Here is a 27717-nt window from a genome sequence, read left to right as displayed (position 1 = left end):
TTAACATTTAACAGCCACGCTATTTCATGATGTGCACTTATTTTTCCCAGTCATTATGTTCTTTCTCTTAAAAATCCCAAGCATGAAAACTAATTATGTGATCCTCTGCATATTTGCTCAGAACAGGTATGCCACTGCATCTTTAGGATTTCAATCTAAAATGTTCTGATACAAACCCATTAGTGTGGCAGTTAATTAGCAACAATGGGACCACATTTTAAATATTCAATGTCCCTCTATTTAATGTAACTTATAGTGTTTGAGTATTAGACGGGGACTCTGGAGAAAAGAATTCAAATCCCTACTTGGCCATGGAAACCCACTGGATTACTATGGGCATGTCATATACTCTGCTTCAGAGGAGGGATCTGGCAAACTCACTCTGGGCAAATCTTGCCAAGAAAGCCTCACAGCAGGTTTGCATTAGGGTCACCATAAGTCGGAAACAACCTGTGGGCAAACAAATAAAACCCCAAAAATGTATTTTAAAATTCTTCTCAATGTATTCAGTAACTATGACCATGTGCAGACCATGAGACATATATTAAGTGAAGTTTATTCGTTTTAATAGTGTGTATTCTTCACTTTTAGATATAAAAACTCTGCCATTTATCCAAATCTATCAGTTCCTTAAGCAAAATCCCACCAGTGTTTATGTTTTAAAATATAGACTCAATTTGTTTTAGAATCCAACTAATAGCTTCAGAGTTTTCACTTTTATCATTTATCACTGCAAAAAGAATGTCATTTTCACTTAATTACTCTTGTAACAGATGCTTCCTTTGATTTCTTTCTGCCAGTTCCAAGGCACAAGAGTTTCTACATTCAAATCAAATAAAAAAGTAGTAGTCATAAGATTCTATTTTGTCGTATTCCTTTTAGTTTAGTTAAGGGTAACCTTACATGTTCAGATTTATGTATAATTACAGTTCTCCAAAGTTTAAAATAAATTATTGTCAGCTAAAAAAAAATTATTGAACAAGTTACTGTAAGTTTGGTATTGCTTTATCATGATCTCCAATTAAATGGAAAAACTCAAAACAACTTCTTAAAAGCGTACCAAATGCTTGTACAACAGACATAACTGTAAATTTCCATATGACTGATATGTAGATACCTTTGAGATAGAGTTCTTAATGTGTTAATATGAATCCTCTCCCACACTTAGTGGCCATTAAATGCTGGATGTATTTTTGGTGATTTTTGGCGGGGGGGTTTCCATTATATTTCATTTACTTATGCCCACTCATGTAGTTCATTTTTTTTAGAAAAAGAACAGGGGAGGGGGTTCAACATTTCCAATAGGAGATAACTGAGTCACTATGACCTGGTCTAGTAAATGTCACTATTCCATTTATTAAACTAATGATTAAGGATTTGGACAACTCAGTGAGCTGGTCTTCCCCACACAACAAAGTTTTCACTCTCTGTACTATCCCCCTTCATGTTAGTACCCTTACCAAGCTGTTAATGCTGGGTCAAGATTAAGGTCGCCACCACAGCAAGAAAGATTTTCCATTTCTCTCTAGAAATAACACTCTGTACTACAGTTATTTAGTTCTTTCACAGCACTGAGGAAGGTAGACTCTGAAGCCATAAAAACGTAAATGAGAATTCAAACCAATTACACTTGTGTCCTCAACTCTAACTCTATATCAATACTATATAGAAGATTTGGAAATGCTCCCTACAGTCTATTGGCTAATGTTACTTCTAGTTGTTGTTGTTTTTACAGAATCAGATTTAATTATTAATTAGTCTAACAAAGTACTATTCAGATTGGAGGTCTCAGGATCAGCGCCAGTCCTGAACAGTTACCAGCTAGTATCCAGCAAGTTTCCAAGAAAGAGAAAACAATTCTAGCCAGTGGGTGCAAATATAGTGCCAATTTCCCACATCAGATGTCATGAGAAGTACACATACCTTTCCATAAATTCCATAGTTTCAGAATCAAAGCTAAAACATACAATTTTGGGAAGAAATGTCAGTGGTGTAGCTATATACTGTTCATAATTTACATTTAAAAAAAAAAACATGTCCACAGAGAACCATTAGGACCTGGTGTAATTTACCTGTTGGAAAATTAAGATTAAGATTAAGGCATGCAATGTTCTAACTAAGACACATTGCTGCTGCTTCAGTTACAATCTTGAGCATTTTATTCCTCTCATGCTTGGATTTCCATATCTAAACTGAGAAAATTGTAGCTTCATCCTGTCTATAAATGAAATTTAAAAAGTACCTTGCAATCCTGGTTTGTAAAATTTGCTTAAAGTGGGGCAGCTGGCAAAGGACTTGGGCCACATCCACCATGCCCACCTCTCCAGGCCTCAGCAGACCACACTCACACCCTTAAAAACAGAAGTAACTAGAGAGTAACTTCCATTTTTTCATATCTAGAACAGGTTTATTGGGTTGCTTTTAAAACCCAGGTTGATTTCTGCCAGTTTAACTAATCATTTCTAATTTTTTGGCACAAATGATAGGGGCTGAGGTGTTCAGAAAAATTACTACAATCCCTGGTAGACTGCATGTAGTCTGTAAACTACAAGCTTCCCACCTTTGCCTTAAACTAGAGTTTCCTGGATTGGACATCATAGGAAACTGTAATTTGACAAACTGGAAAGTCTGTTCCAAAGCAAGATGTATGAGATAGGGAAGGGAAAGAGAAGGTAGGAATTACTGAGATCATTGCTTGACCATTTAGCAGTATGAGCCAAGAGAACCCATTGTTCAGCTACAAGTATATTTAAGGCAGTCTTTTGCAATGTTGCCTCTATGTGTTTTGGAAAATAGCTCCCAATGGTAAGACACAGTGGAAATTTCAATCTAAAATATCTGGAGAGCACCATGTTGGAGGAAGATTATTACCCTAAAACAAGCTAAGCATCTTATTGGAAAATATGTCATCTCCTAAAACATGGAAGTGTGAGACCTTGGAGTTAGGGAAAGCAATGGATTGAGTTGATGAACATTTTCCATTCCTCACATTTTTTTTTCTTACTTGAAATGTGTGTTGTTGTATGATCATAAAACTTAATTCTTGGAATCAAATTTCTGTGTTTGGCCTGCAAGTACTGACTTTTTGGCTTATCTGAGTTTACCAGACTTTTTTTTCTGACCACAACAGGTTACAAATTAACACTAATGACATTGTTTGTGGCCTGTCTCTCTTTTTGAAACCAACAGCTTCTTTTCAGGAACAACACTGCCTGTCTATTGACTTACAATTTTTATCTTTTATAAGGATCCTTCCCGACCATTGGGGTGAAGTCTCTTTGCCCGAGATTCCTGAGGGAAGGATTGTTAACTAACATTCCGGCCCCACATCCTCTGACACGGGGAGGATCTTTGCCTCCCAGGATTTCTTCTGGTAGGTATTCCAAGTGAACAAAGAGCAAGTTCTGAGGAGGTTTTGGTTCTTGGGACCAAATTTAATACTATAGTACGTTTATGTTGCCTAATACACTTTTTGTTGCACAGGTGTTTACTATTTCCTTCGGTTTCACAAAAAGAAGTTGAGAGGTTTATATAAAAGTGAACAAAGGTGCTTGTTTATCAGAAATACATTAAAGAAAGTATAACAAAACTGAAGGGCATCTTTTTTTTAAAAAATGAATACTATAGTAAAAAAAAAGGTTATGGTGTCTAGAAAACTCAGTATATTGAATGCAATCATGAATTGTACCATGACAGGTTGTACAGCATACCTAGATTGTACAAAATGGGTGGGTAAAAAATGTTTGTTTGGAATCTCCTGTGATATAAAAAATTTCACAAAGTCAATAGGCTTGCCATCTATATCAAGGTCAAGAAGCAGGTTTTCTTAACTACAAATCATGACATATTAATTTACAGTAGAGAAAGTATTGCCTTAGTTTCTAATAGAATTACATTAAAAGGAAGTTAGATTTCCATATGCACCAGAGAGCTCATTATTTTTTTCTAACATAAAATGATTGTCTTATATAAATTGACAATTAAGAATAGGTTGAATTCACAAATACATGCTGGAAAAATATTCAGTGAATATCATAGGGGAGCAGTTATTCATTCTGAAGTCCAAGTATAATTTTCAGCATTCTGGTACAAAGGATAGTAGCCTTCTTGATCAAATTGGTTTATCCTCAGTTTCAACTGCTCTTAATATGTATTTTTCACTGAAATATCATTAATCCTCTCCCACTAATCATATCTACATAATAAAATTCACATTTTACATAATAAAATTCAGAAGATGCCATTCTGTGTTTTAATAATAAATGCGCATTGCTTGGTATGTTCAATTGGAATAGATTCATTTATACATGTTAGGTTCAGTTGCAAGCTAATATACCATTTTTAAGTAAATAGATTTATGCTTGAGTCATCAAGAGCAATCCATGCACAGCTGCATTTTTAGGAGCTGCAAAACTGCAATATTCTCATAGGGATTATTGATCAAATAATCTCATTTCTGATAGTGATAGCAACCTATGCACTCTCCACATCCATCTTATCCCTCATAAGGAGGTTAAAGGAAGCGGGCTGTGCAACGACTAGAGCGAAAATGGCGGACACATCAGGACTTAGCCGACAAGACACTCCTAGAGTCTCATTTGCAGGCCTACGGAGTGGCAATAGGTGCAGCCAAGAACTCGTTCTTTGCTGCACGTATTGCGTCCGCGGAGTTGCATCCGGCAGAGCTGTTCAGGGTTGTGAGAGAGCTTACCCAACTGGCTCCTCCCCTGAACCCATTATTGGAGCCATCTAAAGCCTGCTGTGACGAGTTTAACAACTTCTTCACGGATAAAATCTCTCGGCTAAGGGCTGATCTCGACGCTGTTATTGGTTCAGAATCGAGAGAAGAGGCGTCCAGAGCTTCCGTGGACTCAGTTGTACTGGATCATTTTGAGTCTGTAAATACCGAGGATGTGGACAAGATCCTCAGTAGCGTTAGGAAGACGACGAGCTCTCTCGATCCCTGCTCTTCATGGCTGTTAGTGCTCTTGGACATCTCTGCGGCCTTCGATACCATCGACCATGGTATCCTTCTGGATTGCCTGGGGGAGTTGGTCATCGGGGGCACTGCTTTGCAGTGGTTCCGTTCCTACCTCTTGGGTAGATTCCAGATGGTGGAGCTGGGGGACTGTCGCTCCGACAAGAGGGCCCTCACATCTGGGGTCCCTCAGGGAGCGATTCTGTCCCTTATGCTATTTAACATTTACATGAAGCCGCTGGGAGAGATCATCCGGAGACATGGGGCGCGGTGTTATCAGTATGCTGATGACACCCAAATAGTCTTCTCTGTGTCCCCAACTGATGCAGTGACTAGGGATGGCATCTCTCCGCTCAATGCCTGCTTGGAGTCAGTGATGGGCTGGATGAGGGAAAATAGACTCAGCTTGAATCCAGAGAAAACGGAAGTACTTGTGATAGGTTCCCCTAGTCCAGGGATGGAAATTTTTCCACCTGTCCTGAACGGGGTCACGCTCCCTGTAAAGGACACTGTTCGCAGTCTGGGGGTGCTTCTGGACTCGTCGCTCCACCTAACCTCTCAGGTGGATGCGACAGTCAGAGGCGCCTGTTATCAGCTTCGGCTGATACGCCAGCTGCGACCCTACCTGGGCCGGAGGGACCTTGAAACAGTGGTACACGCACTGGTAACCTCTCGACTCGATTTCTGTAATGCGCTCTACATGGGGCAACCCTTGTACCAAACTTGGAAGCTTCGATTGGTTCAGAACATGGCAGCTAGACTGGTTACTGGTACCTCCAGAGCCAGCCATATAACACCGGTATTGGAGGACCTACACTGGCTGCCAATTTGCTTCCGGGCGCAATACAAGGTGTTGGTTATAACCTATAAAGCCCTAAATGGCTTGGGCCCAGGGTACTTGGAGGACCGCCTCTCCCCATACAATCCGCCCTGCACTCTCCGGTCGGGTGGGAAACAGCTTTTGAGAGTCCCTGACACGAGATATGTGATGTCTGCACATAGGGCTTTTTCTGCTTCGGCCCCGCAGGCTTGGAACTCTCTCCCTGACGAGCTCCGCTTAGCCCCCTCCCTGGAGTCTTTTAGGAAAAACCTAAAGACTCACTTTTCCCTCCTTGCTTTCCCCCATGTCCCTTAATTCCACTCTTCTCCTTTTATGCTGTTGTAATGTAATGGATGTCCTTGGTGTTATTGGTTTTAAAAGGTGATTGAATGATGGATATTTTTATCGCTTGTATTTTATTGTTTAATGTGGGGGGATTTCTTTTATTGGATTTTGCTGTTTTCGTATTTTAACTGATTGTAAACCACTGTGATCATTGGAATAGTGGTATATAAATAAAGATTAATTAATTAATTAATTAATGCTGTCTCAGTAATCAGTGGCAGAGTTGTGCTTTAGAAAGCATTGGAATGAAAAACTAAAGCCACATTTAGCTATATTTAATTTGAGACTTGAATATTATTGTGGTTAAATTTGTTGTTAACTGTCTTTGATTCAATTTGGTGACCCCGTGAATGAGACACCTCCAAACTCCCCATCCTCAACTAATCAGGTCCTGCTCTGATCAAGTCCTCTGATCAGGTCAGCACCATGGCCTCCTTCATTCGGTCAATCCATCTGGAATGCAGTCTTCCTCTCTTTCTATTGCCATTCAGCTTTCCTAGCATTATTATCTTTTCTAAGGTGTCAGGTTTTCTAATTATGTTTCCAAAGTATGTTTTGCACTGAAAACAGCATTTTATGCACAGGAAATAGCATTTTCTATGCAGATTTTTTTTCCAGAAAATACTGTTTTCTGTTCAGAAAATGCTGTTTTCAGTGCAAAATCACAACAGCAAATTTTGAACAGAACAAGTCCCCAACTACTAAGATACCTATCCAATATTTCTCTTGTCAGTGTTTCTTAACACTGGCGGGTTATAGACCACCGCTTTGAGGCGATCTGCCGCCGCCACTGTTTGCTCCGTAAGGGAGCCGTCGCAGCCACACTGCGCGGCTCCCTTGCGGAGCAAAAAAGAAGCTCCAAAATGGAGCTTCTTTCTGCGGCGCCCTAATGACGTCACGAGGTGCCGCTGGCGCACTCGCGACGTCATTAGCACCGCGACACGTTCGGACGCACAGCGTCCGATACGTAAAGATGGCGCCAGCCGTGTGGAACAGCCGGCGCCATATTGTACGGACAGAGTCCGTATTAGAGCCAGGGGTGTCTAGAAGAGATGCCCCTTTTTTAGAATGGGACGTCCTGCGGACGTCCCAAGTGCCGGTCTGTAACCGGCCACTATTAAACATATTTGTCAACCATTTTGCACATATGTTTGACTGTTACTTCCATCCTTAATCCCTTTCATTGAACATCATTGGTTAGAAATCTAAGCCTCACTGATTGCAATGGGCCTTTCCCATGAAAATTCAATAGCATCTGACCTCCTCACCCTCATTGCATGTAGAACATATAGACTGGACATTATGTTGCAGAACTTCCTGGTTCTGACTTTTAATTTTAATGGTCATATGAGCTGAAAATAAAGACCAGTCATCAAGCAGCTTCTTCATGAAAAACAATGTTCAAGCTCTTTTCCTCATAAGTGTTCAAGTCTGATATGTTAAGTATCTCGTTTTAATTATCCTTGGTAAGAGTCAACATGGTTAATGATTTGACCATTAGACTACACAGGAAGGATCAGGGTGCAATGCCCCACTCGATTATGGAAATCCAATGGGTCACCTTGGGCAAATCACACTCTCTAAGCCCAGAGAACCCCATGTAAGGTTTGACTTAGAATCACCGTAGGTTGAGAAGGACACAACATGAGAAAATTTCATCTGCTCCACTTCCTTTTTTTTCTCCCCCCCCCCTTTTTTTTTGTGTGTGTGAATTCATACTAATGGTACAACACTACCCATTATTTTTATTAATCAAGATATGATATTCCTAGCAGTATATACTAAAACAGATTGAGTCTCCATTATCCAGAATTTCAAAATCCAAAATACTCCAAATTCCAAAATTGTCCATGTGGCTGTCCTATCTATCTATCTATCTATCTATCTATCTATCTATCTATCTATTATTTTTGGTGAATTTACACTAGAGAGTGACAGTTTTGCCTTCTGATGGTTCTGTGTACACAAGTTTTGTATCATACATAAATTTATTCAAAATATTGTGTCTACAAATACTTTCAGGCTATGTATTTAAGGTGTATACAAAACAGAAATGAACTTCATAGAATCATAGAATCATGGAATCATAGAGTTGGAAGACACCACAAGAGCCATCAAGTCCAACCCCCCCCCCCCCCCGCCACCATTCAAGAATTCACAATCAAAACACCCCTGGCAGATGGCCATCCATCCTCTGTTTACAATAGGAGACACCACCACACTCCGGGGCTCTTACTATCTGGACGTTCCTCCTAATGTTGAGCTGGAATCTAAAGCTTGTATCCTTTGTTCTGTGTTCTCTTCCCTGGAACAGCAGAAAACAAGCTTGCTCCATCTTCAGTATGGCATCCCTTCAAATATTTAAACAGGGCAATCACATTAACTCTTAACCTAGTTGAGGCCCTATACAGATTGGCAGAAAGCACCGGCCTATGGTGGTTGCTGGATACCCTAACTCTGCCCCACAGCACCATTTTGGTGCACGCCAGTCCACATGGCACGCACCATCATGATGCACTTCCAGTGCTGCATTCACATGATGCATTGTCGAAGAGGCATCATAAAGCTATGCCATCACAGATGGCACCCCTTGGACGCTCTCCAAAGGTTGGATCGGGGCTGCGGCGTAAGGTTGCCATGGCCCCGATCCAGCCAGGAAAGGGGCGTCTGCATGCTGCCCCTTAAAGGCAATCTGTGTACCCCTTAGTTGTTATTTTAGCACTCATGGGAAGCTTTCCTACCTAATGGTAATCTCACAATAAAAGCTTCGTTTGCTTTTTTAACATTCATGTATTTATTCCTTAGTCAAAATCATGACCAGCCTTTGGCCCTGTATTGGGACAAATATATGATATAAATTAAATATTTATTAATAATAATTGCTTGCCACTGCACACACACATTTTATATCTTCACTGTTGTTGTTATATGCCTTCAAGTTGATCCCAGCTCATGGTGAACCTATTGTAGGGTTTTTTGGACAAGATTTATTCGGAGAAGCTTTACCATTCCCTTCCCCTCAGGTGGAAATTTATGACTTATCCAAAGTCACCAAGTAGGTTTCCATGGCTGAGAGGGGATTTGAAAGTTCTAGCTCAATACACAAATCCCTACACCCCACTTGCTCCTTCCATCAGGAGGAAGATGTTTGGTGCATCTTGTTGACGCTATTGTGTTTGCAGCAACTTGAAGAAGGGGTTAATAGTTTTTGAGTTGTTATAGGGAATGTGTTTGGGTTAGAGCTCAAGATATGTGATCAGACTGGGCTACCGAAACCACAGAAGCACAGGGGTAGAGTGGCCCCTTGTTGTCTTACACTTAGCCAAAAGATGAGTGTCCATCACCAAAAGTCACTTCCAGAAACAAGAGAAATGGGAGTGTAAAAAAAATAGCCTCTTGTATACAGTGCACCCACGCCATATGTGGGCGCACTATATGCAGCTTTCAGCTTCCAATGTCGATAGAAGCAATAGTGCGCACACCCATGGTGTGCAAGCACACTCCAATGGGGCGTCAGCATACACAGATTTCTCCTTAAACAGGCGGATCCCAAATGGATCACTGTGTAAGTGGAAGGCCCACTGTAATAGAAAAAAATGATATTGTTAGTAAAAAAAAATGAATGTTCTGGAATATTATTCACTCCTTTTCAGTTTGACACAAGCTGTCAACCATTAATTCAATTACCAATTCCTATTTTTATTTACAGTTTGAATTTTGCCCAGAAATAGGAATAACATTTCTAGTGTGTTATATTACATATATTTAGAGAATATTTTGAAATGTCAGAAGTTCTACATATTATTTTGACTCATTCTTTTCAGTTATAAATCACAAATGAGTGGGTGTGATGCAAAAGGTGAAAAGCAGAAGTATAAATGGAGAACAGTAGGGTGTTTAAAATTCAGAATCTAACAGCAAATGAGCTGGAAGAATAAAGAAACAAGAAACAAGGTCAGGATCATTTAGCTATAGATGTAGAGACACTACTGTACTAGAGTTATTTTCCATTTTTGGTCAGTTACATCTTCAGTGCTCACACTTAAGTGATGTGTATTACCCAGCAAACATGAGAAGAAAATTATGGAAGATGTAGATGAATTGTATATTGTACTTGAAAGTAATTTGAAAATATTGCTTGTGTTCTTTTAGTTCACAAAGAAAACATAAACATATTCACTGAGTTACAAAGGTTAAAGAGGATGGTAATAACTTCTACTGCAGCATTTTAAAACATTGTTTGACAGATGTGCCACTCCCAACTGTTTCAGGTTGGAGGGAGAGTGTTTTCCTAAAGGTGCCATTTGATGGATTAGAGAAGTAGCTCTGAGAAAAGGGATTAACATTTATTTTCCCTTCAGCATCCATCCACCTACTTACAAGAGTGCCCCCTCATTTTTCTCTGGGGGAGAGCAACTAATCACTGTAATCCTGTACACTCCAAAAAGTGTTGTCGCTAGAGTCAAGTTCAGAGACCACATAACTATATCTCCCCACCACCCCAAAAACCCACCAGGATTGTAGTCCAATTCTATATAGGACCAGGAGATTTCACAGTGCTGGGCTATGCTGTCCTAAACTACTTTCTCTCACCCACTCCCAGGAATATAAAAATAATGCTTGGCTACTTTGCAGTGTTGAAATAATTTTATATATATATTTCTTTTTTTAATTCTCTATCTTCTTCCTTTCTCCCAACATAGGGACTCAGGGTGGTGCCTCCACCCCACATACTCGTTCTCTATCGCACTACACTGTAGCACTGTAATTCTACTTTAATTGAAATGGCTGTCTCTAGGGGAATCCTGGGATTTGCAGTTTAGGGAGGAGTATTTATAATTCTCAACCAGAGAGCTCTTAGGCCTCACTCAACTACAAACTCCAGAATTCCACAGGAGGCAGTCATAGCAGTTAAAGTGGAATAATAGTGCAGTAGCAGTGTAGTGTGATATTCTCTGTCTAAACAACATCCCAATCCCAAATAATACTTGGGCAGCATGCAAAAGGGTGTGGGTTAGAGAGAGTATGAAGTTGTTGCTATTAACTTTTGTTTAAGGATAAATATCCTGTTTCCCAGAAAAAAAAACTACACTAAAACTCAGGATTTCATATTTATTTTCTGTGGACAGCAATCACAGAAGTACCTCAAAAAGTTTCAAAAGGAATCAAGAAGTCTTTTTCCTCATGGATGTGTTACTCCAGTTTTGCTTTACCTCTGTAGCTATCACCAGTTTCCTATAGAAAGCCCAGTTATTAAAGTTAAAGAAAGATGGGAGCAGATTTCACTACTTCCCCCACCCTGGCCAATGTTGAGCAAATAAATACTGTACTTTATATCTCATATTTGCAGTTCTACAAAGCATACAGATATTTTTGAAATGCAGGCCAGTTAATGATGTAAACAGACATTTAGCTAGAGTGTGGATAGAATCTAGCCAAGTGGTCAATATGGCAACCCTGCAACATAAAATGAGCTTCCAGCAATGCTTCTCTGTTGTTAACAGTTTGTGTAAAAACACTCATTTTTTAAAGCTGATTCAAAAAAATTTCACAACAAAAATGCATTTCCAAGAATTCATTGGTAGCTCTGGAAATGTGATACATTTTGAAATATGTCCCTCCCAGCCATCACAAGTGCCAGCATTTCTTTGTCTGGTTCCCCTTCTCCTTTGGATTAAAGTTAATAAACCCTTTACTGCAAGGAGCATGAGAATGAGCCTGTCTACACACTGGGTGGGAAATAGTTTCCTTATCCTTTTAGATGGTGTGCTTTTAGACCAAGCATTCCTAGCCCCATACTTGGTCTTACCTTCATCCATCACTTTGGCTCCCATTCTCCCTTGACTCTATAAAACTACCTCTTGCTTTCGGTGTTATAATACTTATTTTCAATGGACTTCAGGAAGATGTAATGTGTTGAAGACATAAGGCTTGTATTGTCATAAGGCTGAATAAAATACTAGTTTGATGATTTAAGGGATGAAAATATTTAGATCTCTCACAAAAAGTTAATTACTTAGTGGCCTTTTCCCCCCTTCTACAAGTGAAGGTTGTCTTGTAGCATTATTGGAATTCAGATTGAATGTTGGAAGTTAGGATAATATTGTGGACATCATCACTGGAAACAAAGAACAAACTGCTACTGCTGCTAGCCATTCACTCCAGAAACTGGTGAAATTTACTCACTACATCTTCCTCACAAATTTTCCAACTGTGAGTTGGATTTTCAAAGTCTAGGTGGAATTAAAAAACTATCCTTTACCTGTGGAATGCATGTTGTGCAGCATAGCAACTAATGTAACTATTAGGTACAGTCATTCCATGAATTAAACCTTCCTGAACCAATGTACCATGTTGTATGAGCACTGGACTCTTCACAGGGTTGCACAACATTGCATAAGATATTTTAGTGCTATAGTTCTGCTTGCATAACATTTTAATAGAGCATCATTACTGCAACACTCATGAGTGCATGTCTGAATCCAAGCCATTTTTGATAATTCTTGCTTAACAATTGTCAGCAGTTGGTAAATTTTAAATAAGCTTTGCAGTAATTCTGTAGGACAGTATTATTATTTCTGTATCACAGATTATTGGACAGGGGACTGAGACTGAGAAACAGTGAAGACTGCATAGTAACCTCTGGTTTGATATAAATTTTAAATTGGGAAATAGCTCTTTCAATATGGATAAATATAGATTACCAGTTTACTATGGGTCATTTTGAAGAAGATCAAAAATTTCTTAATTGTGTGCTACAGTGCAGATACCTATGATTTGTTCTGCACAGTTCCAGGAATAAACAACCTTTGGCCCTCCAAATGATGGACTGTGATACTGAGCATCCATTGACTGTGCGGGATACAGATGATGGGAGTTGCAGGTCAACATTTGGAGAGCAATATGTTGCTCACCTATATACTTTTCTGTTGCTTGTTTATTGTTATATATAGATCTCTTTCTTTGATAAAATTACCAGCTTGGTAGATGAAGGGAATGCTGTGCATATAGTATCACCTGATTTCAGTAAGGCCTTTGACAAGGTTTCCCATGACATTCTTGCAAACAAGCTTGCAAAATGTGGGCTAGACAAGGTAACTGTTACATGGATTTGTAATTGGTTGACTGGCCAAACCCAAAGAGTGCTCACCAATGGCTCCTTTTCATCCTGGAGAGAAGTGACCAGTGGGGTCCCACAGGGCTCTGTCCTGGGACAGTTATTCAACATCTTTATCAATGACTTGGATGACATAATTGGGGGCATACTCATCAAATTTGCAGATGACACCAAATTACTCCAGAGGACAGGATCAAAATTCAAAATCACCTGAATAGGCTAGAAAGCTGGGCCAACGCTAACAAAATGAAATTCAACACGGAGAAATGTAAGGTACTGCACTTAGGGTGAAAAAATGAAATGCACAGATATAGGATGGGTGACACCTGGCTGAACGAGACTACGTGTGAAAGGGATCTAGGACTCCAAGTAGATCCCAAATTGAACATGAGTCAACAGTGTGATGCAACAGCTAAAAAAGCCAATGCAATTTTAGGCTGCATCAATAAAAGTATAGTGTCTAGATCAAGAGAAGTAATAGTGCCACAATATTCTGCTTTGGTCAGGCCCCACCTGGAATATTGTGTCCAGTTCTGAGCACCACAATTCAAAAAGAACATTGAGAAACTGGAGCGTGTCCAAAGGAGGATGACTAAAATGGTGAAGGGTCTGAAAACCATGTCCTATGAGGAACGACTTAGGGAGCTGGGGATGTTTGGCCTGGAGAAGAAAAGGTTAAGAGGTGACATGATAGCCCTGTTTAAATATTTGAAAGGATGTCATATTGAGGAGGGAGCAAGCTTGTTTTCTGCTGCTCCAGAGACTAGGGCCTGGAACAATGGATGCAAGCTCCAGGAAAAGAGATTCCACCTCAACATTAGGAGGAATTTCCTGACAGTAAGGGCTGTTTGACAGTGGAACACACTCCCTCGGAGTGTAGTGGAGTCTCCTTCCTTGAAGGTCTTTAAGCAGAGGCTGGATGTCCATCTGTCGGGGATGCTTTGATTGAGATTTCCTGCATGGCAGGGGGTTGGACTGGATGGCCCTTGTGGTCTCTTCTAACTCTACGATTTTGATTCTATGATTCTATGACTTCTGTACTATATCATCAATTTTTGAGCAGCTTACAAACAATAAGTAAGCATAACAATTCAAAGTAAAAAAGCAATCCTGTTCGTTTTACTGCTGTTGGTGCTGATGTTAGTTCTGTATCCTGCCATACATTGTATATTAGTGGAATTAGTGTTTGTTTGAGGTTTTGTTTATGAAAGGAGGCAATTTTTTTCTTGCTATGTTAAGAGCTAGGTAATAATGGAAAAGGCTGTTTATATTAATCCCCAGGTCTAAATCAAGGATGAAAATGCTTAAAAACATCAGCAGCATCTGAAGCCTCACATAGTTCCCACCCTGGTCTAAATGCAGTTACATTTAGGTCCAAATATATGTATGTAATATTTTTAATTAAAATTCCCTTATATTTTAAAAGTGGTTCATGTTTTTTAAAAGTTGAATAAAAATGTTGCCCATAAAGGCAAATTGAGCACAATGGTTAATAACTGGAGTTATCTGCATCTACCTCTGCGCACATGGGAGGATGAAGATTTTTCTTTGCTTCTTGCTTTAAAAAAAGTCTTGATAGTTCCGTGTACATGCTGTTCCTCTGATATCCCCAAAAGCTGAAAAATGGAAGCACTACACTAGTCATTATTTTACCTTTTTAACTGAAGAGAAGATTAATGGCATATTCACCAAGAACAATTTCTGTCACAAACACAACTTCAGAGCTATTAGAGATCACAGATAGAGGCAGAGTTGCATCAGTAAACAGAAGGCTCCTTTTGTTCATTGACAGAAATGGGATCCTGCAAATATTCCTTACTAAAGTGATACAATCAACCCTAGAGGGTGAAGGGGAAGCATAATTTGTAATAAAATAAAATAAAAATAAAGTAGGGGAGTGGCAATGTGCAGCAGGCAGCTATTTAAGAAGGACATATGTAACCTGCAGGCCTTGGATCTTATATAGTTGTCCATTGTTTGTTTTAGATCAGTACTACTTAAAGTGGTGGTCAAGAACCAGTGCCAGTTCATGAACTGGTTTCTGGCAATTTCTAGAGAGTTTTCAAGAAAGAGAAAATTGCTACCCAACCCCTTGAATTATGTGACCAGACACAAGACATGGGATAAAACAGGGACATTTATTGACCTATTTATTAAATTCTTAACGGAAGTGCAACTAATTCCTAACAAAAACCAAGTATTGGAGAAGCTGTCTTACCCCAGACCACCTCTGCAGCTTTATCAAGGACGATAACACCAGAACCCTCAACAACAACCCAAAAGCTGTGTTATTTGCTGGCCGGCCCACATAAGCAAGTCTAACCAGAAAGCACCCTTCCCAGTCCATGAAGATTAAAGACGGAGTTTTCCTTTCAAGCCAGACCTAAGGGCAATTTCTTTCTGCCACCCCCCAGGTAACAAAGCCTAAAGAGGTGGTTCCATAAATGTCCCTTCCACCCAAACAGTGTCCAAGGTGCTCACCAAAATATAATTCAAATATTTAAGCCGCAGATGGATTATTAACCAATCAGAATGCAACACTTTAAGCCGAATCAAATATTATACAGACTCTACCCTAGCCAATTTCTCATATGCTGCTGGAAACAGTGTGGGGTAGGCGAAAAACCCATGGAAAAGAGAAAAAATTCTTACCTGGCCCCAAGACGACCAAGTAAAGCTTCACATTGTACCAGGTTGGTGGGTCAATCAAATCTCGCAGTAAGAACAACTGAGTACTCCTAAAGTATTGTCTCCACCACATAACTCAGTTTAAAGCCCTCCTGATCAAATTTTTGAGACTATTGGCAAAAACTTTTCTGCCAACTGGTGTGAGATGCAACCCATCACTTGCTAGAGGTCCCCCCTCATGAAACCACAGCCCATGATCAATGGATCCAAATAATTCCTGGTGGCATCATCTGCAGAGCCAGCTGTTCACCTCTGCTATTTTCCTCTCCCTTCCTGAACCATGTCCTCCAACTGGGAGAAGTGATGAGATGACAACCTATGTATCAATCTCTTACAGGTTCCTACCCAGAACCTCATAATCCCATCTGCTATTGTGAAGTCTGTGCCTTGCAGTATCATTGGTTCCCACATGGGCCAAAAGAAAGGATAACGGTCAGTAGGCTTGACAAGTCTTGTCAGCCTTTCTGTCACATCACGGATCTTTGCCCCAGGGAGACAACACACCTCTTGAGACATCTTGTCAGGCCCACACACCACTGATTTTGTACTCCTCAGAAGGAGTCCCACATCACCACCACATGTCTCATCTGAGGCTTAGGAGCAGCTGTTCCCTGGGGTGGTTAGATATCTTAGATCATTCAAATTGTTGGAAATTGCTCTTGATTTTTTTTTAGATTGCTTTTTGCCTGTATGCTGACATGAGATAAGGTGAGGAAATACTTATAACCCACCAACCTCTTATTGTAATGTGTGGTTGGGATACAAATATTCTAATTAATATATTAATTAGAATAATTTCCTATTTTTTTTAAAAGAAAATACCTTACATCAAAAAAAAAAAGTAAATGTTGGCACCTTGGGACCTCATCCCAAACAAATCCCCCAAATAATAGTTTATTTTCAAGCTTTGGATAAAACCAGCAACATATTGTAAAATCAAGTGAATCCCACATCAGAAATAAAATAGTTTGGTGATCTCAAACCACTAAAAAACATTCCTGAAAATACTTCTTATTTCAAAAAAAAAAAAAGCAGAACGTAGATACAAGGTATATCTCTTTGGGGAGAGCACTCCAGTGATAGGAAGCTGCCTTCTTGTATTTTCCTGCCTTATCACATTATGGGGTACGTAGAACAAGCCTTTACATGACTTTAAGGTTTGGGTAATAGGTACCGATCTGTGCATTTACTCTATTATGTTTCCTTCTTTTACATAATTCACATCATTTTATTTTAAATAAAAAGTGCAGACATTAGTGCTCATTGAATGTATGATTATGATTATGATCTGAAAGATTAATTTCATACTTCAGAAATTCATCAACATGAGCTTTCATTCAGTATTTAAAATTATGACAGAAGACAACATTCTGAATATTTTGTCACTGAAACAGCACTTTATAGTCTCATCCTTATTCATCACTCATTCAATTAAATTACACACAGTCAAAATCCAGAGCTGTGGTAAAAATTAAAAGTAAAATTAAAAATAAATATTACATGAATTGTAAATAAAAGAACAGTTTAAAATTATATGACTCTGAATTGCAATTAGATAGTGGACCATTTTTACTTTTAAGATAACTGAAGGCACAACTGAGCAAGAGTTAAGACTTTTGAAGCCTCTTTACTTCCAGTGGGAAAGCAACACACATGTTTAACCCTTTCTCACAGAAAGCACTCTGATTTCTAAATGCTTAATTTTTTCTATTATACTTATATAGCACAGTCCCACACACTCACTCAGAAATCTTACTCCTCAGTAAGCAGATTTAGGATTGCAGCCTAATTGCGTTGTGCAAAGAATAATTCCTCCAGAAGCTGAAAATGAAAACTATTTATGTTGTTTGTCATTAGCTGCCTTTGAGTCAATTTTGACCCATGGCATCCCCATGAAGGAGAGACCTTCAGGTTACCCTATCCTCAGCAACCCTGCTCAGGTCATTCATACTCATGGCCATGTCTTCCTTGAGTCTACAATAGAGTATTGTCTTCCTCTCTTCCTTCTGCCCTCCAACTTACCAAGCATTGTTATCTTTTCTAGGGAGTTCTGTCTTCTTGTTATATGTCCAAAATACAACAGCCTTAATTTAGTCATTCTGGCTTCTAGGGGCAGTTCCAGGTTAATTTGTTTTTATTGTTATTATCTGCCCTCAAGATGAACTCGACTCTTGGCAATCTGTGAATGAGACACCTCCAATAACCCCTATCTTCCACTTTTCTGCTCAGTTCTTGCAAGCCCATGCCCATGAACCTCTGATTAAGTCCATCCATCTGGCATGCAGCCTTCCTCTTCTTCTTTTACCCTCTACCTTTCCTAGCATTATTGTCTTTTCCGGTGATCCATGTCTTCTCATTATATGGCAAAAGTACATCAGCCTCATTTTAATCATTTTGGCTTCTAAGGAGATATCTGGCTTTATCTGTTCCCAGCCTGATTTGTTTGTCTTTTCGGCTGCCATGATATCCTAAGCACTCTTCTCCAGCACCACCTTTCAAAAGAGTTGATTTTCCTTCAGTCTGCTTTCTTTACTGTCCAGCTTTCTCATCCATACATGGTGATGGGGAATATTATGGCTTGGACAATTCTAACTTTTCTAGTTCTTTCACTGCTGCCTTTCCCATTCCTAATCTTCTTTTTATTTCTTGACTGTAGTTACCATTCCAATCAATGATCCTAAGTATGGGAATTTTAAAACTATTTTGATTTCCTCATTGTCTAGATTGAATTTATTTATCTCTTCTGTGGTCATAATTTTTGTTTTCTTTATGTATAGCATTAATCCTGCCTTTGCATTTCCATCTTTGAGCTTCCTCAGTAACCTTTCCAAGTCTTTGGTGTCTTCTGCCATTATTATGGTATCATCCATTTACCTTAGATAGTTGATCAGGTAATATGATCAAAGCTTGACAAGCTTTATGATGAATGATTTGTGATGAATGTGTTAACAGAAGAAAATATAATACCTTGGATAAAGTTTTTGATATCACAAAAATAGAATGGGAATGGTTATCCAGTGAAGATAAAAAAGCTACCTTCTACAAGTGGAAAGCAAGGGAGCAGTTGGGTACTCAACAGATAAAATTGCAAGCAAAGATACAATCCATCCATCAAAAAGATGAAAACCTCAAGATCTATCACTACCATCAACAACTTATGATCTTGAAGTTACTGCTGGGGATCTGAAACTGAGGCTAAAGAATATGAATATGGAACCAATGATGAGAATGCTTCAAAAGTGCCTAGGAAATACAGCAAAAGTAAAATTGCAACCAATCTAGTAGCATCGCAGGTGTGTCAACAAGAAAATCAGCTAAAATATGTGAACAGTTGTCAAATGATGGTATTGATATTCCAATTCCTCAGTCAGTGTTTTATAAGGCAACATTTAGAGAAGCTACTAAACTGAAAAACAAAATGATTGAAAATTTAAAGACATAACAGTAGTCCTTACATTTTGATGGTAAGCATATTGATGGTAATGAATATCTAGTGGAAGTACTTAAAATGAAAGAACTGAAATAAAGTTAGATGCACACCATTTAAAAAAGATGGGAAGGCTGAAACTATTTCAGAAGGCATTGGAAATGTTATCAGTGAATACAACTTATGGAATTCAATTAAGGTGATCGTTGCTAATACAACTAGTGTTAACACCGGGTGAAAGAACAGAGTCATCATCAGACTGCAGAAACTGTTTCTAGAAAAAGTTGCCACAAAACCACAGTTTATTAGTTGTCAACATCACATTCTCAACTGAATTCTTCTCTTGGTAATGAATGAGAAAATTGGTGGTAAAACAAAATTGCCAAATAATGAATACCCATTTGTAGGTGAACTGTTAGAGGAGTATGATGAAATGAAAACACAGTTTGTTAATGGTGCAGATAGGAAGCTTTTGTTTCATTTAACATGTGTTTTCTGATTCTTCGAAGAAAAAAATATTTTTTCATTCATCAACTTTCACAAAATCCCAAACATCAGTAATGCCAGGTGGAATTCAAGAGCAATTCTTGCTATGCTGGCATTTATTTTAATACCATCAACAAGACCTTCTTTGCAGAAAGTTTTATTTCATATGAGTGGGCAGATTATCAGTTTAATCAATGTGTGTGTGTGTGTGTGTGTGTGTGTGTACACACACATATATATAAATGAATATATAAGTAAAACTGCACTATATTTTATCTCCCTCAGCCTTTTGTGTAGTAGCAGCCATTTTCTTGATATAATGTGAGCAGCCATGTATAATATTTTGCAACATTTAAAAGGGTAAAGTGGAATGTTCACTACACTGCTCCTTGTAATAGCTTCACTGTTAATAATCATTGTTACTGGGGTAAACGTACCTCCCCAACAGGATTGGCTCCATGTTTGAAGAGGCCCTAGGCAAAATGTCTTCTGGTGGCCATCTTCTCTGTTAGAGGTAACTGTTGAGATTGGCTGGTAGAAGTAGCAGGAAGGGGTGGTTGTCAGCAACAGTGCTCAGAACTGCACCTGGTCTAGCTTCCATTTTAACTTGCCATAATGCACCCAACATAGTGACACTTCTGAGCACTGTAGGAAATTATCATGGCAGCTACACCTAACCGTATGGCATTGCTCATGCTGGGAGAAAATGTGGAGCATATAAGCAGGCTCTAGCATCTTCTCAAAGATGTCCAGTCCTGGTGAAGGGCCACCTCTCCACAGAGCATTATCTTATTTTACCACCATCATTCAACAGTTGTTTACCATTCCCACTGTAAAGTGTCAGTGGCCCAAACTATGTCAAGTTTGGACAGGAAAAAAACTGACTAATGTAACTGGAATCTACAGAATGTCAGTCAAGGATTCTGTGTTCTTTTTCTACAGCCACTGAAGACACAGGCACAAAGGTGTTGCTAAAATTATTTTTGTGCATTTAAAACATTTTTATGTTCTTCTTCAATTAAATGTTTTCAGTGAACATGACAATAGCACACAAAACACAATAAAGCAGCAGTAATCAGCAAAACAGGCAACAATAAGGAAGCTGGAAGCAATCACAAAAGACAAATCAAATTCTAAATGATAATCTTTTAGTTTTTTGTCTGTGAATAAAGCAACTGAATGGCTAGGCCTAATCATCTGGGTTTTTCCACATGCTGCTTGATACAAGTGACAATCAGTTTGGAAAACCCCATGTGATTGGGCTGTGTGGTTGCAGTTTTTAAGCATACCGGACAGCCATCATGGGACAGGTTTGTGGGTATGCCTGACTAGTCAAATTATGACCACAAAGTAATGATTCACAAAGTTGTCTATTTGTGATACTACAGTGTGGTTTCATTTAGCAACTACAGTATCAACAAGTACTTGCTGAAGGACAAGTTCATCACATTGTTGATAACTGAAGTGGCATGCCATCTGTCTCAGTGTCTAGAAAAGATTCTATGATACAAAAGGTGGCTGAGAGGCACTCAAACCAACAGACAGCAGAGCAGATTTTATTTCATTACACTTAAACCCACTTTTCTGAAAAGTGTAGAGTGGTTTGAATGTAATGCCAAGCTGTATCTTATTCAGAAAGTTTATAGAGCCAGGGCAACTTAGTTCTAACTGTAATGGTATTACTTATGCCATTCTTTCAGTCATACATGAGTTCATCACGCAGAATCATAGAACTGGAAGAGACCATAAGAGCCATCCAGTCCAACCCCCTGCTATGTGGGAATGCACAATCAAAGCACTCCCAGCACATGGTCATCCAGCCTCTGTTTAAAACCCTCAAAAGAAGGAGACCCCACTGCTCTCTGAGGCAGCATGTCCCACTGATGAACAGCTCTTGCCATCAGGAAGTTCTTCCTGATATTTAGGCGGAATCTCTTTTCCTGTAGTTTGAATCCATTGCTCCATGTCCTAGTGTCTGAAGCAGCAGAAAACAAGCTTGTTGCATTCTCAACATGACATCCCTTCAAATATTTAAACATAGGCATCATGTCACCCCTTATCCTTCTCTTCTCCAGGATAAACATACCCAGCTCCCTAAGTTGCTCCTCATAGGGCATGGTTTCCAGACCTTTCGCCATTTTGGTCGCTGTCCTCTAACCATGCTCCAGCCTGTTTACATCCTTTTTGAATTGTGGTGCCCAGAACTGGACACAATATTTCAGGTGAGGTCTGACCAAAGCAGAATAGAGTGGTACTATTACTTCCTTCAATCTAGGTACTATATAATGATATATATTTTGAGTACAATAGTTTTCTGTGTAAAAATGATATTTTTCTGTGGAAGTGTAGGAAACTCATTATGTGAGAAGTAGCCATGAGAAAAAATCTCAAATGTTTCCTGCTCCTCAGAATAAATTACTTAGAAGCTAGGGAAGGCATGATTAAGATGATTGTATGGTTTTGTACTCTGGTGAAATACAAACATTTTGTTTTGTATTTACTGTGAAAAGGATACAAAGTTAGAGACTGGGATGCATTGAGTTACATGATGCTATACAGTAAGCACTAGGGGTAGCTTTTATCTTCAGTGGGGAAGAGAGAAATTTTCAACAGAGAATCAATTTGTTATGGTGGTTAGACCAACAAGGGGAAACTAAAACAGGCCCACAATGCCTTACAAGCCAGCACTTGAACCATGTAATATTCCTCCACTTCTACATCCCTGAAACTTTAACATGCCTGAAAATTCAGAAGGAGTAAAGTTATGCCCAATGATATAATTATACCATAACAGTTGGGGGAAAGGAACTAATATAAATAAAACTAGTCTTTTACTAGCAACTTCTAAATTTGCTAGTAAATTTCCCGATCTGCTATAGGAAAACCAGTCCCTAATGGATTAAATTTTTATCTGATGCCCGACTGTTGTTATATATGTTTTTAATTGTTAATTGTATTCTTAGTATGTATATTAGATTGTACTATGACACGGATCATAGAGTTTTCAATGACTGTAAACCGCTTTGATCTGTAGGAAAAGCGGTATAAAAATAAAAGTTTTATTTATTTATTTTATATTATTTAAATGCTACTTTTTCTTTGCACAAAAAAGGGATTGTTCTGGACTTAGGGAGTGAGACTTCTAAATTACATTCTTCATGCTTACATGGGTCTATGCACAGGGAGAACTATATTTTTATTTTGCGCATCAAGAAAACAATAATCTCACTGTGGAGGAAAAGACTTAGGTTCTTTTACACTACACAGTTATAATGCTATGGTTTCAGTTTAACTGCTGTGGCAACATCCAGTGGAATCCTTTGGTTTGTAGTTTGATAAAGCACTATAGAAGTGTGTGGTGTGGAAGGGTCTCAGGTCTCTTCTTCCATAGCCAGATAGCTGTCTTTTTCTTTGCATGCAAAGAGACATGAGTTCAAATTGTGTGTGTGTGAGAGAGAGAGAGAGAGAGAGAGAGAGAGAGAATGGCCCCTCCACCACCCATCTGGACTGTGGTAACAATGGCCTCTTGGTCATTCTTCTGTAACAGGCCTCTGTATGTATTGAACGAAGGTTGCCTTTGGTCCTTGCTTGGTCATCCATTCAGGAACTCTTGTTTGTTCCCAAGCAAACAGTGCCTAAAAGCATAATAATGTCATTTTGTGTGGTTCTGTCCAAGCCACATTGTAAATACTATGTACAATTCTGGTTATGTTATCTATACATCTATCTGTTGCCTGAAATAATTAAAAACAATAACACAGAAAATGACAACAAGATTTTCTGAAAGTACCTGTGGTGTTTGTTTTTTTATTATTATTATTTCTTTATCTTTCTATCTGGCATTCAGCTAATACAAATGTTGTCACAAAATATCTTAGTTGTTTTATTATATTCTTCCCAGTCTTGCATGCAAGATGATTCAGTACAGTAGTTTTGCATATATTATTCACTCCTTGCATTATTAGCATTACCTAAATAACATCTGATGGGATGTTATGATTACCATGTAAATTGAACCATGTCTCCTTGGTAGTTCCAGAATGATGGTTTTACTCTTGAACACAAACAATAAAAGGCTTGTCAAGTAAATACAGAATATAAAATTAGTATCAGAATGATTTGGATATATTTGTCACAAACATTGAATACTGATTACATATTCTAGCCCAAGGTGAGAAGGGCTATTATTAGAGGTACAGCAACTCCCCAGGTTTGATTCTGGATATCTCCATATGGAGGTAGGGAAAAATTCCATTCTGAAACCCTGGAAAGCCATTGCTAAGTGCAGACAACATAGAGCTGAATGGACCAATGACCTAATTTGGTGCATGGTAGTTTCATGTGTGCCCATATAATATAAATGGAGAACTAGAAAACTGGATGTAAGCACGTGGAATAATTTTTAAAATAGGATGTGCTTCACTAAAAATACCATCAGTGCATCAGATCCCATCTGATCTTGGCAGCTATGTATGGTCAGGTCTGGTTAGTACTTAGGTGATCAACAATGAATACCTGGTGCTGTATTCAGAGGAAGGAACTGGCAAAACCACCTCTGAGTAGTTCTTACCTAAGGAAACCTTATGAAATTAATTGGATCACCATAAGTCAACAGGTAACACACATGCACACACACACACACTTCACTAAACATAAGCCTGCTATTCAGGACTTGTTCCCACATACATGTCATCATTTGATTCCCCCCCCCCCAAGCCTGAATGACTTAACAGATGATAGTTCAGTCACATGTGGAAATGCATTCTTCTACAATATATTGTGACTGAGTTGGCACAGGATATTATCTGCATTAATTTTACAGTGAGTGGCTACTGTTAGACAACATAATAAGCCAGAAAACAGCCTGGCTTGTCTGGTACAAGCAGCATGCTAGTGTACACTGTTCGATTACTTTCATTTGTGGCAGAAGCAGCTAAACAGCCATTTATTGTGTCGCTGAAACTGGGTACTTTATATCTCTAGTTTATTTGTCTTCCAGTGAGCCAGAGAAAGAATCCACAGTTTGTTTTTAGTTTGTTTCTGTCATTTGTTGGGAGGTAAGGGAAAGTGACTTCCTTCAGACACAATAAACAAACCACAGAGCAAAGCTTTAATGTTTTTTTGTCTGCTCCCATTGCAAACAAGAAGACTGAACAGCAGCACATCATTCATGCATAACAAGCCAGGGTCCTGATAGTTCCCTGGCTTATCATGTTGTCCCAACCTATGGTCAAAGAGTGTTTATAGTCAGTGAGTGCATGTTTTGGTCCTTGGACCATAAAGGAGGAGGCTATATGTTGAATCACAAAAATAATATCATTAGATTCAAATATTGTATGACTGTTTTAAATGCTAAGAACACATTGAGCCCTAAACAATTTGGAGTCATATTATTTGAAGGAACTCATCCATGCTTTAGAATCAGTGCTGGAAGCAGTACTCTTTGTCCCATCTTGAAGACTGGTTAGAGACAGAGTTTTTTCAGTAGTTTCCCCTAGTTTATAGAACTTCTTCCCAAATTCAGCCTGTTCAACTGGAACATTTGAAGAGGATTTGAAATCCTACATGTTTTCCAATGACTTTTAAATAATATAGTTTATTGGGCATGCTGTTCTTTTATTGCTGTGGCTCTGGTAACATTATTATATTAACTGAATTATATTTGAAACTTGTTTTTGTGGCAAGTGGAAGGTGAATAAATCTTGCAAAAGTTGGGCTGCAGCACAGTACTACCCTCTTAATATAAATAGTTTTTCGGGGGGGAGGGGGGGTGATGTTGAACCTGGGTTTATATTGAATGACACATGAGTAGTGGGAGGGAGAGATAGATAGATAGATAGATAGATAGATAGATAGATAGATAGATGATAGATAGATAGATAGATAGATAGATAGATAGATAGATAGATCTCCATATGTGTAGCCTTCAGTGTTTCTAGAAGCATTACCCTATATATTCTAGATTAGAACCATGGTCTACTGAACTAAACTAAATGCCAGTGGACTAGTGGTCTTTATATATATTTTCCATTGGAGAATGTGCCCCATGGCTGACTGGAGAATGTATAACTAGCAAAATACTCTTAAAATTGAAGGACTTCCATTGGGAGCTGTTATGGTCCATCAGAAAAAGATTTGAACAGGAGAAAGTCACATCTAAGCAATAGCAATGCTCAAATTTTATTTTACTATTATTATTATTAACCTTTATTTATAAAGCGCTGTAAATTTACAATTTTGAAGTCCATTAATGTTATCTCCATAAGTGGCTAATGCACATAAATGTATAAAGCACATGATGAAATCAGTGTTTCCCCCAATGAATTTGATAATGGAATATTTGTATTATTAGATTTTATTGATTTTATGTTTGTATTTTTTGTTTGAATTAATAAAGTTATTAAAAAAATAAAAAAAAAAAAAAAAAAAAAAGAAATCAGTGTTTCCCCAGAGACCTTTGAGCACTACAGTGGGTTAATTTCTTCAACAAATAGATGTTTGATTTTATGTCTTCAAAAAGGGCATCAAAACAAATCTTTCTTTCCAAACCAGGAAAGTCGCACTAATTGAACAGACACTCCTAATGATTTGGTCTGAAATTCTCACAGAGGTCCAGTATACTTACAATACAACCCTCATACACATGTAACATCTAAAGCTTTAAAGTTACTTTTTAGACTATACCTTCTAGAATTCCATAAACAGAAATTTTTTCTTGAGCAAAGTCCTTGGCTGTACTGACTGAAGAGTTCTCAGAGTGGCAGTACAAAAAATAGCTTTTTCAAAGTCTGGTGACATCCCTATCACATTCTTTTGTCTGTACAGACTTGTGTGGGCTCTAAATATTAATGAACAGTGTGAGGCTATAAATATTAGATTCTGATTGGAGCTATTTCAGTTTTAAAAAATCAAACTAAAAACATCTTCAGTTAATCCACCGGCATGATCAAAGAAAATACAGCTTAGCAGTAATAGAACAATGAGATACATTTTTGATACAAAGGAGGACTGGAAGATGAGCAACATATTTTTACTAATACAAATAATCTCTTCCTAACAGCTGGAAATATAACATACCCTTAATATACCTATAATCCTAACACATTCCTTTGCTGTCTTTGCAGGCAGACCTGTAATGATTGTGGTTGAATACATGGAGAATGGATCCCTGGACTCCTTTCTACGGGTGAGGTGTTATTTTCTCAGGACATATGAATAAGAAACCTTTGAATAAGAAAGATTTTAAATCATTTATCATAAATTAATTTTTGCATAATGTTATTCATGGGTTTTTAGTTGAAGAGAAGCATTTTCCCCAGGGTGCTTTTTTTTTTAAGGTACAATGATACATTAGAGCATAGCCAAGGGAAAAAGAAGATTTAAACTAAGAATATAATTGATATCTCCTACAAGTTGAGTTTCCATATTTAGCAAAATGTATTTGAAATGGTGTTATTATGAACAAAAATATAAATTGAAATGCAAATGCCTTGCCATATGGCAGCTGTTCATTTTACTCAGTCATTTAAAAAATGTTTTATTTTAGGGTTTTCCCAAAAGAAGTTGCTTAGGGAAGTATAACATAGGTTCACAGTAAGTCATTGATTTATAATTATGTATAGTTGCTTGCATTCAAGCAAATTGAATTAGTAGATCCTGAAGTGGCTTGGCAATAAATAACCTTATTCTACTTAAAGTCAATTGTTGAAACTTTGAAGATCAATAGTAGAAACTATGGAAATGTAACTACAGTGTAGACAATGACTCTGATGATCTTTCAGATATGCACAGTCAGTGCTGAGAACAGTTTGTGCTGATATGGTGACTATAATGGAATCTGGGGGATCACGTGACAA

At 38.4% G+C, this 27717-nt stretch overlaps 1 protein-coding gene across 4 annotated transcripts in view; it reads left to right on the top strand.

Annotated features, from left to right (window-relative positions):
• Positions 1-27717, top strand: part of EPHA6 (EPH receptor A6) — a 608811-nt gene that overhangs the window by 485333 nt on the left and 95761 nt on the right. For 3 of the 4 annotated variants that reach the window (XM_089512280.1, XM_089512277.1, XM_089512276.1), the window contains 2 exons: positions 3248-3373; positions 26986-27047. In XM_089512280.1, coding sequence (XP_089368406.1) covers positions 3248-3373; positions 26986-27047 — 188 coding nt within the window. The remainder of the gene's footprint in view (positions 1-3247; positions 3374-26985; positions 27048-27717) is intronic. The other variant, XM_089512279.1, reaches the window with a different exon arrangement.

Source organism: Sceloporus occidentalis, unplaced genomic scaffold (genome assembly GCF_023333645.1).
Source record: "Sceloporus occidentalis isolate IW3139 unplaced genomic scaffold, rSceOcc1.0.p SCAF_2, whole genome shotgun sequence".
In the NCBI taxonomy this organism is placed as follows: domain Eukaryota; kingdom Metazoa; phylum Chordata; class Lepidosauria; order Squamata; family Phrynosomatidae; genus Sceloporus; species Sceloporus occidentalis.
The sequence above is the reverse complement of the archived record's forward strand: the minus strand, read 5'-3'. Positions and strand labels throughout refer to the sequence as shown.